At 38.4% G+C, this 12134-nt stretch overlaps 2 protein-coding genes across 4 annotated transcripts in view; one reads left to right on the top strand and one right to left on the bottom strand.

Moving 5' to 3' along the window:
* Window positions 1-2131, top strand: part of acad11 (acyl-CoA dehydrogenase family, member 11) — a 25325-nt gene extending 23194 nt beyond the window's left edge. The window contains exons 19-20 of the mRNA XM_034862489.1: window positions 1692-1801; window positions 1877-2131. Of these exons, the coding sequence (XP_034718380.1) occupies window positions 1692-1801; window positions 1877-1991 (225 nt within the window). The 3' untranslated portion in view covers window positions 1992-2131. The remainder of the gene's footprint in view (window positions 1-1691; window positions 1802-1876) is intronic.
* A 165-nt stretch (window positions 2132-2296) lies between these two features.
* Window positions 2297-12037, bottom strand: u2surp (U2 snRNP-associated SURP domain containing). Of its 3 annotated transcripts, XM_034862026.1 has the most exons (26): window positions 11925-12037; window positions 10749-10847; window positions 10502-10616; window positions 10222-10349; window positions 10046-10116; window positions 9821-9909; window positions 9641-9676; window positions 9449-9531; window positions 9045-9210; window positions 8747-8958; window positions 8332-8375; window positions 6573-6677; window positions 6387-6453; window positions 6084-6247; window positions 5765-5927; window positions 5594-5673; window positions 5383-5470; window positions 5139-5276; window positions 4500-4689; window positions 4314-4394; window positions 4120-4171; window positions 3874-4018; window positions 3437-3547; window positions 3217-3344; window positions 2911-3096; window positions 2297-2771 (listed from the first exon to the last, which is right to left on the bottom strand). In XM_034862026.1, exons 1-26 carry the CDS (start codon window positions 11997-11999, stop codon window positions 2636-2638), a joined length of 2952 nt encoding a protein of 983 aa, XP_034717917.1. In that variant the 5' UTR covers window positions 12000-12037; the 3' UTR covers window positions 2297-2635. The 3 variants fall into 3 exon arrangements, with proteins under 3 accessions (XP_034717917.1, XP_034717918.1, XP_034717919.1); XM_034862027.1 differs by lacking the exon at window positions 9641-9676; XM_034862028.1 differs by lacking the exons at window positions 8332-8375; window positions 9449-9531; window positions 9641-9676; ... (4 more) ...; window positions 10749-10847; window positions 11925-12037 and having other exon boundaries at window positions 9045-9209.
* Window positions 12038-12134: the final 97 nt, after the last annotated feature.

Below are 12134 nucleotides of genomic sequence, written 5' to 3'. Positions count from 1 at the left end.
TCGACATACTATACTATGATTTATCACTTCTTTCAACATGACTTTTATTATCACATTTTACAACATACTAAACTATTTATTTTTATCACTTTTTACAACATGCTATACTATGACTTTTTATCACTTTTTTGACATACTTTTCTATGACTTTTTTATCACTTTTTTGATATGCTATACTATTACTATTTCGACATGCTATACTATGATTAATCACTTCTTTCAACATCTTTTTTTATTACTTTTTACAACATGCTATACTATGACTTTTTAGCACTTTTTTGACATAACATACTATGACTTTTTTAGTACTTTTTTTGATACGCTATACATTCCTATTTTTGACATACTATACTATGATTTATCACTTTTTTGATATGCTATACTATTACTATTTCGACATGCTATATTCTGACTTTTTAGCACTTTTTTGACATACTATACTGTGACTTTTTTATCACTTTTTGATATGCTATACTATTACTATTTTGACATGCTATACTATGATTAATCACTTCTTTCAACATGCTATACTATATCTTTTTTTTACATACTATACTATGACTTTTTTATCGATTTTTTGATATGCTATACTATAACTATTTCGACATGCTATACTATGAGTAATCACTTCTTTCAACATCTTTTTTTATCACTTTTTACAACATGCTATACTATTACTTTTTAGATCTTTTTTGACATACTATACTATGACTTTTTTGAGATGCTATACTATTACTATTTCGACATACTATACTATAATTAATCACTTCTTTCAACATCTGACTTTATATCACTTTTTACAACATGCTATACTATTACTTTTTAGACATACTATACTGTCCAACTGTACTATAAATGTCTTTTTTAGCACTTTTTTTGATATGCTATACATTCCTATTTTCAACATACTATGCTATGATTTATCACTTTTTTGATATGCTATACTATTACTATTTCAACATGCTATACTATGACTTTTTATCACTTTTTTGACATACTTTTCTATGACTTTTTTATCACTTTTTTGACATACTATACTATGACTTTTTTATCACTTTTTTTAATATGCTATACTAATACTATTTTCGACATACTATACTATGATTTATCACTTTTTTCAACATCTGACTTTTTTAATCACTTTTTACAACATACTATACTATGACTTTTTATCACTTTTTTGATATGCTATACTATTTTCAACATACTATAATATGATTTATCACTTTTTTCAACATTGACTTTTTTTTATCACTTTTTTGATATGCTATACTATTACGACATGCTATACTATGATCAATCACTTCTTTCAACATGCTATACTATCACTTTTTAATCACTTTTCTGACATACTATGCTGTGACTGTTTCATCACTGTTTTCAACATACTATTACTATTTTCAACATACTATACTATGATTTATCACTTTTTTAAGACCGTTTTTTTTTTTACATACTATACCAGTGATTTTTCTTCTTTATTTTTTAAATCATTTTTATTGACATGCTATACTATGACTTTTATCACTTTTTTGAACATGACTTTTTTTTGTCACTTTTTACAACATACCATACTATGACTTTTTCTATGCCATACTACATTGACATTTGCCGCGATCATGCTACCTGAAATTACTGGTAAAAAGTGACTAAAGGTCTTAAAAGGTACATTTTGTGTTTTTGGTTCGTAGATTGCTATGATTAAGGTGGCAGCAGCCAGAATGGCGTGTAAGGTGGTGGACTGCGCTATACAGGTTTATGGAGGTGCAGGGGTGTCTGGAGACGTCCCACTAGCACAGTTGTAAGTTTTCTTTTATTCTCCTACACATGACCTACACAATTTTCTTCCTGACGCCAGCATTACATTCTTCCTCAGATATTCATATGTGCGGACTCTACGCATTGCTGATGGACCAGATGAGGTGCACCTCTCCTCCATTGCTCATTTCGAACTGAGGGATCAACTAAAGAAGGCACAAGCCAAGCTGTAAACTGATGGCACATGGCCACAGCTGTACTGCTTTTCCAGTTTCCATTTACTATCTGCCTGAAAGAAAGCTGATTTTGATCAACTTTGTGAAAATTCTAATTAAATAACCTAAAAGAATAAATGATTAATACACATTTGTATTAACCTTTCTACAACACACTTTGGTCAAACACTTTTTGGTAGCTTGAGGGGTTATATTAACATCCCGACATCTTGGGTTCAATTCCAGCCTTGTGACCTTTATGGCATGTCATACCCTCTTTATTTCTACACTGTCAAAGAACAAATTGCAACAACAAAAAGACAGTTTATTAGGAATTCTTTTAATGTGAACTACAAAAACAGAAAATGACAGCATGAATAGGACTATTGTCATCACACTCTGTACGGGTGTGGTCTACCACATGGATGAATTCCATTGGGAGGACATGGGGAATCAGGACACACAAGCACATTATTTTTTTGTACAATATAAAACAGCAATGGCTCCATCCATTTTGATACACCAGATGACAACCCATGCAACACCCAACTCCTCATCGTCTATACATTAACATCTGAGCCGAGATTTTCGGCTGCCATATCATTCAGTCAATCTTTTATACAACAGGAAAGGCTGGTTTGGAGGTTGAAAGAAAATGTGCGTCAGTGTTTGCTCTTCTTTGATTTTTTGTGAGACCGATGGGGCGACCTTGATTTGGAGCGGGACTTCTTGGCTGATTTCTTGGGCGTCTTGGAACGCGACCTCCTGGATCGTTTGGGTGTGCGAGGTGAGGGTGATCTAGAGGGACAAACAGGACCTTTTTTCAATTACAGCTAAAAGTTTCAACTCTTCTAATCCCACTACAATTAATAAAATGGTGGTTGCAGGTAAAACCTATAGTTTAATGACATTAGGAGAAGCACTGAACTGGTCTTACCTCTTGGAGGACTTTTTGTTGCTGGATCGCGGGGAGTCTTTATGGATGGAGCGGGAAGATGTGTCTTTAGAGTATGAGCGGTCGGAGCGTTCGGATCTTTCTGACCTCTCTGAGCGGGGTGAGGTTGACCGGCCCCGTCTGCTGCTTGTCCGCGTTGGGCTTGGTGACCCACTGTGACGCCGTTTCCTATCAGCCAGAGAGGACAAATATCGGTCAGAAATTAATCATACCCCGTGTTTTACAAACTATACAAATATACTTAACTGAGTGATGACACAACAGGAGCCTGCCAACTGGTTATCTCACCTCTCTTTCCTGGTTGGTGTGTCCTCCTTCTCTTTTTCTTTCTTCAAGTCTTTCAACCGTGCTTCAGCTTTCTCTTTTTCTTTCTTCTCCCTCTCTCTCTCCCGTTCAAGTTTCTCCTTTTCTTTTTCCTACAATAAGGGAACAATAAATGACCCAACAATAAATTTAAATCCCTGTATTTGATATCATCTATAGTAAAATGTGCAGTTTAACTCTGTACCTTTTGTAGTAGTTTGTCCCTGTAGTGCTCCACTTGCTCCTGAATACTCTGCCCAGGCTTCTTGGGCCTTTTCCCAGACTCGAGCTCATCCTGGAACTTCATGACTTTAACCTGGGTGAACAATGCAATAAAAAAGGATTGGATTTCATTTGCATACAAAACACCACAAACATAAAAGGCTGGTCATGTAGTAGGTCTGGGCAATATATATTTATATATGAAGCTACATAGCTTGGTATGACAATAACACCAACACCTAGAAGTATCTACATTATTTATGATTATTTATCAAATCATTGTTTTAAGATTTTGTGAAAGCATCAAGGCTGCAATATTAACATTGATGAATTGGGTAAAAAAAAAAAAAAAATTCATATCTGATTTTTTTCCAATATTGCCCAGCTCTATTATATAGTTTTGGGATTTGGATAAAGTACCTCTATCTCTCTGAGCTTTGTGCGTTTCTCTTCATTCATTTCAGACATTTTGGCCTTTATGTCAGACTCATCTCTGATGGGGTTGGAGTAGCTCTGATTATCATCTGAGCGAGGGCTCCTGTCATCATCGCTGTCCTCCTCATTCCTTCAGAGTTGGAAACAGTTCATTAAAGAAAGGTCAACGGTGCACCAATATAGTCACAGAACAGTTCATTATCCTGAAACTATAGCACACACAATACTCACTTTTTTGTTTCTTCTGGCGGTTCAAATATCTCCCATTTTGAAGTTGTCACAGCTAAGGAGCAAACAAAAGACAGCGTAAATGCAACTAAGAATGCACACAACCAAACTTGTGACAAACATAACGTACATACTGAAGTCAAAACTGTTGACAAGGTAAAAGGTAGACATTTGACGGCACTTAAAAAAGGTCTCACCTTGAGCTTCCAACTCAGACTCATCCACCGCTTCCCATTTCGAGGGTGCTACCTTGAAGGCAGACTCCTTGGACGGATCCACTACAAAAACAGCAAGAAATTGAAACACAGTACAAAAGCTGCATACTGTAGAATATTTGGAATGAGATCATCAATAACACCCATGTTAGTCTCTGCACAACTTACAGGGTATTCCATCTATGTCTTCTTCCATGGGCTTGATAGGAACACCATCTAAGTCATCCAGGGGGGCTCCGTCAATAGGAGCCCCATCAATGGGCCCCGCGTCAATCGGCACCCCGTCCACATCCTCCAGCAGAGTGCTATCCACATACTCCACTATTGGAGCCCCATCAATGTCCTCTGCTGGCTCAGCCTGGGCCAAAGACAGCACCAAAATAAAAATCAAGCTGGGAATGCAGAATTTAATTTGCTGCCCTCCGGTTCCCGTTTCAGTCCAACACCAGCCAAAACTAATAGGTACAAATTCTCCTTCGTCCCCTCTGCCATCTCTCTGCTTAACTCTGGAAAGACTAGGTAACGTCGGCACATAAGGCACTTCAACTATTAATGTTGTGGCATTTATTTTACCCATTTGGTTTGATACTGTATTTTAATTGATGTTGTCGTTTTTGTTGTCATGTAGTGTGTGTCAATTTCTTGCTACTGCACCAAAATGAATCGCCCCTCTGGGACAAATAAAGGTTTTGAACTTGACTTGGACACTAGTAACTCATGGGATAGATTTGGAAAGCCAGAAATGTAATAAAGTAGAATTAAAAGTAGAAGGAAAGGTTATTACAAAAGTATTGTTTTATCATTTACCTCAACAATAACGACAGGGGTTTCCTTCTCTGCAGAGAGATTAACTAGACCCAGGAAGATGTTCTGCAGCTTGATAAGAAAGGGGTCTGGGTACACAGCCCAGTCCTCCCATGCCCGGAAGCATGCCATGACTCGTTGCTGCAACAAAGAAAAGAAGACAGGGGTGGTTGAGTGACACGCTGACGGTGACAAAATGATTTGTGTAAATTATTAGTTTACTTAACCAGGTTTGGACATTAGGTACCTTAAAGTTCTCACTCTGAAGGTGGCCCTGAATCGCTTTGTATGTTGCGTTGAGGTCTGCGAAAATCTGGCAGAGCTTTGTTTCAAAACTGTTGAAAGGAGGGGACGATCAATAATGTGAATGGTAAACAAAAGTAGGTGACTTAGGTTTTTTCAATTTTAAATTGACAGTTCTGTGTAATGTAGTCAGAGAGGAAATGTACACAACTCACTATTTTCTGTAGTAAGATGCATTGGATACTTTGGCAGAAGAGTTGTACAGCACATCAGAAACTAGATATAACCGTGCAATCTGAAATGTAAATGAGAAAATGTTCATTCTTTTTATACATTTTCCCCAGAATGAGGACCATTCATTGGTCCTTTTCAGTGCTTTAGCTTGCCTTTTTGGGTAGGGGGGTTTTAAGGATGGACAGAGACTCGGTGACACACTCCACAATCTCTTCAGCTGCTTCGGCATGGCTGAGACAAAACAACATGGCTTCTGCTACGTCTCCCCTCCTGGGAGTCAAAGCACGCAGCATCTCCTCTAGTTTGTCCCGCTCTCTGCAGGAATAAAGGGCAATTAAGCGTGAATCGAACTAACTGCACGTTCATCTACAGCAGGCCAATTTAATACATTTATAGATCATAAGATGATACAGTTTTAGACTACATTTTAAACAGAATATAAGCCAAGATTATTAAAGGAAATGGTCTTACTCTTCTTTCAGACAGCCTTTCTTGCCGCCCTCCTCCTCTTCCTCCTCTTCCTCGCCATCATCATAAGGCCCATGGAGGTATGGATTAAGAGGAGGTGGACGCCACAAGGAGCCATTTTTAAACATCCGAAAGTCCTCTGTTTTCCATTTGACTGGTGCTTCACCCTGAGCAAGTGATTTACAGTCAATATCAAAACTGCTGGACTGTGATCCCAAAACATTCTATTCTTTTCCTAAATGTCGGATGAATACCAATTAAATTTTGTGGTGCACTCAAGCAATTTGTTAAACATAGAAATCAAACCTGTAGTATGGAGTACAGCTTCCACCTGTAGTATACATGTGCTGGGCTTTGGTTCTCAAAAAGAAACCTGAAAGAAAAATCATAAACATGAGCATATTATATATATATATATATATATATCATAACTTTTTAAAAACTACTAACATTATAAAACGGGATAGATAACTGATGCGCAGTTGCACTGACCTGTACATGGGATTGTTGATTTCTCGGTTCATGATCATGGCTTCAAACATTGGGCCTTCACGCACCACAAACTCGATCATTCGGTGGATGAGAGAGAGCAAATTCCTACAAGAAAAACACAGTTAAAACAAACGGATTCAGACTGGCCTGAGTCTTGACCACTACAATAAGCCTGTCTGCTGTAATTTATGCTTGGTGGTTTGACACTCAGAACAGTTGTCTCTTGACAGACATGATGCACTATTGACGAAACAAATGTTGCAGGGTATAACTGCAGATGTCACATGCAATAGGCTGCAACTGCATATTGCACTGCCATGCTCATGATTGCTTTAATGCACCTGGCAGAAGATGTCACTTAAATCCAAAATATACAATCATTTCTATTTATTATTATTTACAGGGAAGAATCAAGTTAGAAGCATCTTAAAAGAGAGACAACTGTCAAGCAGTGTTACGTGACCAGGCATAAATTAAATGTAACTGTGATTATGCCTCTGAGCCTATGTATAACATCACTGCATAATGGTTGCCAAAAATCAAAACATTTACAGTGAAAAAAACTTTCATGTAAATCAAGAATAACTTTTAAAAAAACAATACAATTCTTCTCTTTTTTTAAGTCATCAAGTTCATGCCGGTTTTCTTTAAGGCTATAGTGCAACAGGTTTTACGTTACATTGCACTGCCTGGACCCTTTCTTTGAAATCTTTGTCGATTCAATTTTGAGGAAAAAAAATGGGCACAAAGTAAAGCTAAAGAACTTGGGAAAGTAGAAGAGAGTCATTAACAAGACACTGAATTAACTGAAAAGTCTGTCAATACAGTGCCTTTCATTTCCCACTCATGTCCTGACTAATGTAAAGTGAGGAAGAACCAAAGCAGTACAGGATTGTTGGCCTAAATAGGCTAAATATGTTATCTGCTGGTGGAGTTTGTAATGCCTGAATACAGTGCAAATGCGATCACTTAAGTTCTCCTGTGACAATTTTGGGGGGGGGGGGGGGGATACATGGTGCAGGCTGCATACAATTAGCCTAAAGTGGCCAACAAGATAAAGGATGTCTTTCATTTGACAACACAGATCACATTTACTTGTATTGGAGCCGATCGTACCAATGGCGGGGTAAAATTCAGTATACTTTCCCAATCCATCCCATGATGCTTTTCAGGTCCCTCGCTGCTGCAGACAGCTCAACTTGTGCTGCTCACCAAGGCCAATGTCAAAGGTCATTTATAGACTAATACTGGCAGGTTTGGATTTGTTGGCAGGGGCCAGATTTAGTGAGCTCCCGATAGAGTGACAGAGGCCAAAGGGGTAGACGGTCTGAGTGAGCAATGGTCAGAGAGCAGGATTTCACAACTACAGAACTAGAATTAGCAGATGTGGCAGAGTGACATGTCACTAAAGTTGAAAAACACAATTAAATGATGTATGGAGTGCAACTGTGATGGATTAAAGTCATGATGTTTGGTTCTAAACAGCATATTAAATAAGCACTATAATGTTGGTTTGCTACATATTTTAAAAGAAACATGAGTGATGATGGAGTGTGAAAGAGCAAGTTCCAAAACAGCCTCGTTGATCAGTATTATTCTATCTACTGATATGAAGACATTGTACAATAGCCTCAACCATTGCTCACCCATACTGACCAGCCCCCTGTAGCATGCAGTGATCAACCGATCAAACTTTAGCTTCATTATGGGATGTTTTTTCTATGTTTGTACACCAATTTAAAAAAAGAAAAACATGTACCTTTCTGTTGGGATAACCACTTTGACTATGGCTTGCGACAGAGTCTGTATATGAAGTCACATCAGATAATAAACATAGAATGTGAGTATTGTTAAAAAGGCAACAGGTGAAAAATATAAAAAATGCATTTTAAAGACAACAACTTTCCTTTACTGCTGTCAGTTTTACTAAAGGCCAATCACCCATGACATTGTCTTCATTAACTTAATAACATTTTCCACACGCTAACATTTCATTATACCCACACTTTGATATACAGTGCAAGACTAGTTTAATTCAGCAAGAAAAAAGCTATCACAAAACTGGATTAAAGCTTGTACTGATTGCTCATAATAAAGGCTAACATTGTACCAGCTGAATTTACAAAACACTGCCATAACCCATGAGAAAACCCTAGGCTGACATGCTGAGTTACCTTCTCAAACTCCTCTTTGTTTTTAGGTGGCGGTAGCATGGGAGCATTGGGGTTCTTTAGCCTCTCCCGGGGCTGTGCGTTGAAGGGTAGGCCAGAGGGAGGCGGTGGGAGTGTGTGCTCCATCATGGAAGGAGGGATGTAGATGGGATGGGGTGGAATGGGCACGCCTTTGCCCCATCCTAATTTCATCTCAAATTTCATTATCATCTTTCCTGTAACAGAGGTGAAAAATATTTACAATGGCTGGAAAGAAATATGTAATTTATTTTATTCATGTTTAAAAAATACTGCTTTGTACCATTTAGGTTCTTAAGCGCTCGCTCAGCATCCCTCCTGTTCATGAAAGCCACAAAGCCACAGTTCCTCTCCCGAGCCCTCTCTTCGTCTGTCCTCGGCCACATGATCTTCACACTGGCCAACGGGCCATAGCGGCCAAACTCCTGACACAGCATTTCCTCATTCATCTAAAAAGATACCAATGGAAAACATAGATAATGGTCTTACTTCATTCAACACATTGGGTAAATATCTGCCCAACATAACCACTTTAAATTAAGGGCATAAGTAACACATTTCTTTTTTTGTATTTAGATTCCGACTCAACTTGTAACAAAGCAACACACTCAAATCAAGCCGTCCTCACAGCAAAGCTATGTCATCCTGTCTCTTCTCTACATTACAAATGTTTCGAAAGAAATTCACCTGTGGATTGATGTTGCCGAGATACAAGTTAGTGGTGGATGGGTCTCCAACATCATGGGAACCTGGCGCACAATCATCCAAAACTGCGGAGACAGAAAAAAAGAGAAGGATTTCCTACCGCCGTCTGACAGACCAACATATTTTCTTAGCAAGATGAAGATATTCACGGCCACCATATTAAGTCAAAATTACCACTGGACGGACGGTTTCTTCTTGAAGAACCATCCGCTAAAAGAAGCAGAAACGCAGTATAAATTTTGTTTCAGGGCAAAAGTGGACAAAGGGGGGTGAGTGGAGCAAGGCATGAAGGACGGCGCCATTTCAGGCCAAGTTAGTACATGGAACACAGTCAAGCAGCCTAAAGACACTTACATGAGCGTCTTCCATCTGTGCCCGCGAGAGGTTCGAAACGACTAACACGTCCTTTCAGCTTGTGTCTTTCATCCCTTTCCTCCTGTATTCTACAGGAAACACCATGAAGTACAATTACATACACGTATGTTCAAATCATTACAACGTTTGCACTTTCATAAGCGCACCATTCAACACCATAACACCTGAGAAACACTAGTTTCACAGATTTGTGATGAAGCTTACTGTTTAAGTTCTTCTTTGAAGAGCTCCAAGTTGCTCTTCTTCTTTTCCTTTTCAGTAGTTTTTTTCACAGGCTGAAAAACACATTTGGAAATGATATCAACACAGTCAAAGATTTAAAGCATAATTTACAACGGCAGTAACAAGAAAGGCTACTTGTTGACTGTGACAATACTTACATGTCTTTTGTCTATTGGTAAAAACTGAGCTGGGGTTTCCAAAGGCAAGAAGCTTTTTGGGGTTTGGGTCTCAAAACGTGACTTGGGCTTGTACAATTTTCCTTTCTTCTCATCAGCAGCTGCCTCCTCTGAAAAGGTGAAAGAAAATGTCTTTGCTTTAAATTCCGCTATATTACATCAGCATTTCACTTTTTCAAGTCGTGGATGGTGGATGTTGTGAACTGTGCTTGTGCCCTAACATTTTATTCAATTAATTTGGGAAATACAAGAAATGTTGTACCTTTTGTGGCATTTGCAATACCACCACGGACAAAGGCTTTGACTTTGCCATCACCTCCTCCTTCAAAAGCAGCAAGAAACTCCTCATAAATCTCTGCTGCTGCCCGCTCATCCTCCTGAACATAGAAGCCATGGTCAATGTAAATAAATACATAGATCAACTTACAGAGAACCATCTTTACACAATGTGTACCCAGATACCACAGATAAAATAGACAATATTCTCTAAAAAGGAAGCCAATACTTACTTTTTTCTTTATTTCATCTTGTTCCTTCTTGCTTAAGGTCCTCTTTGCCACTGCCATTTTGCCAATGCTGAAAGACTTCAGTTTGCTCTCAAGCAGCGCCTGTTAATGTAAACAAGGCCTGGTTGACTGACTGGCTTTAACAGGTATGTCATAGTCTCTCAATACAACTCTAAATGTGGGTGCATATAACATTTTAATCAATCAAAGTTTAGTTGTGTAGCACATTTCATACATCAATTTACACTAAGGAAACACCAGATGCAGGTTTAGTAATAGATAAAAACTACAACTTGGTATTTACCAATATACACCAAGAAGTAAAACAGCCTGAAATGCATAGATAAATCAACAATTACATAAACACAGCTTAGTTTAAAAGTATCAACATTCTCTGCTACCCTCATATCCATGCCATCACACGGATCACGTTACTGCACCAAGTAAGCATTGATTATTATTATTATTATTATTATTATTATTCAGATGATCTCTAAAGCGTGACAGCAATCATGTTGACATGAAGATTAAGCGGGATCCATGGCCGTAACACGCAACTCGCACTATACTGTTAGCTAAGTGTCCATTCGTAGTTTGCAATCATTGCCTAAACCCTTGATTGTCATACTGTAAATTGAATTTACTGCATACTTTCTACGTAACGTTAGTTGCAAACGAACATCAGGAAGTGGCGACAACTTTAAATTAGCCACAGGCCTAACAAGCAGGCATCTGCTGCAGCACCACCGACTGAATGACTGTTACAAGGAGCTAGCTAAGGCTTAAATATTGTTAGGCCCGAGTTCCAAAATATTACCTCTACTATTACTAAATTCAAACATATCAACTACATTTTGTCCTGAAGACTATGTCCGTATCAGCTGGCTTGCGAACACTAATTCCTTCTGGGCCAACTGCCCGGACTAGTCCTCCTTGTGGTAACGTTAGCTAAATCGCTTAGTTTAGCTTAGCTAAATTAGCCAGTGTGGCCAAAGGGTAACGTTAGCTTTAGCGTGTTGGTAGCTACCTAGCTAACCCCGTTGCGCACACTCGCAACTCTAGTCTCTTGCAGGCTATACATATGTAAATAGACAACGTTGTTATTACATAATATTATTTACAATGTTTTCATAACAATAGATAAGACATAGCTAATGCATGTACAAACAATAAATTCACCTTAGCGCTAGCTTTTTGAGAGCCACCAGGCGTTCGGTCCGCCATCTTTTGTTGAACTAAAATAAAATCGATCATCGATTAGAAGATAGCGGCAAACGTGCAATCCAGGCTACACAATCAATCCCCGAACTAGTGATGGCTTACTGCCACTCTTGGTGATCATAACATGAACAAAACAAAAATCGCAACTAGAGCCGTGTAGTTTTTATT

The sequence above is a fragment of the Etheostoma cragini genome, chromosome 22, assembly GCF_013103735.1.
Source record: "Etheostoma cragini isolate CJK2018 chromosome 22, CSU_Ecrag_1.0, whole genome shotgun sequence".
In the NCBI taxonomy this organism is placed as follows: Eukaryota; Metazoa; Chordata; class Actinopteri; order Perciformes; family Percidae; genus Etheostoma; species Etheostoma cragini.
This window is presented reverse-complemented; position numbering and strand designations above follow the sequence as displayed.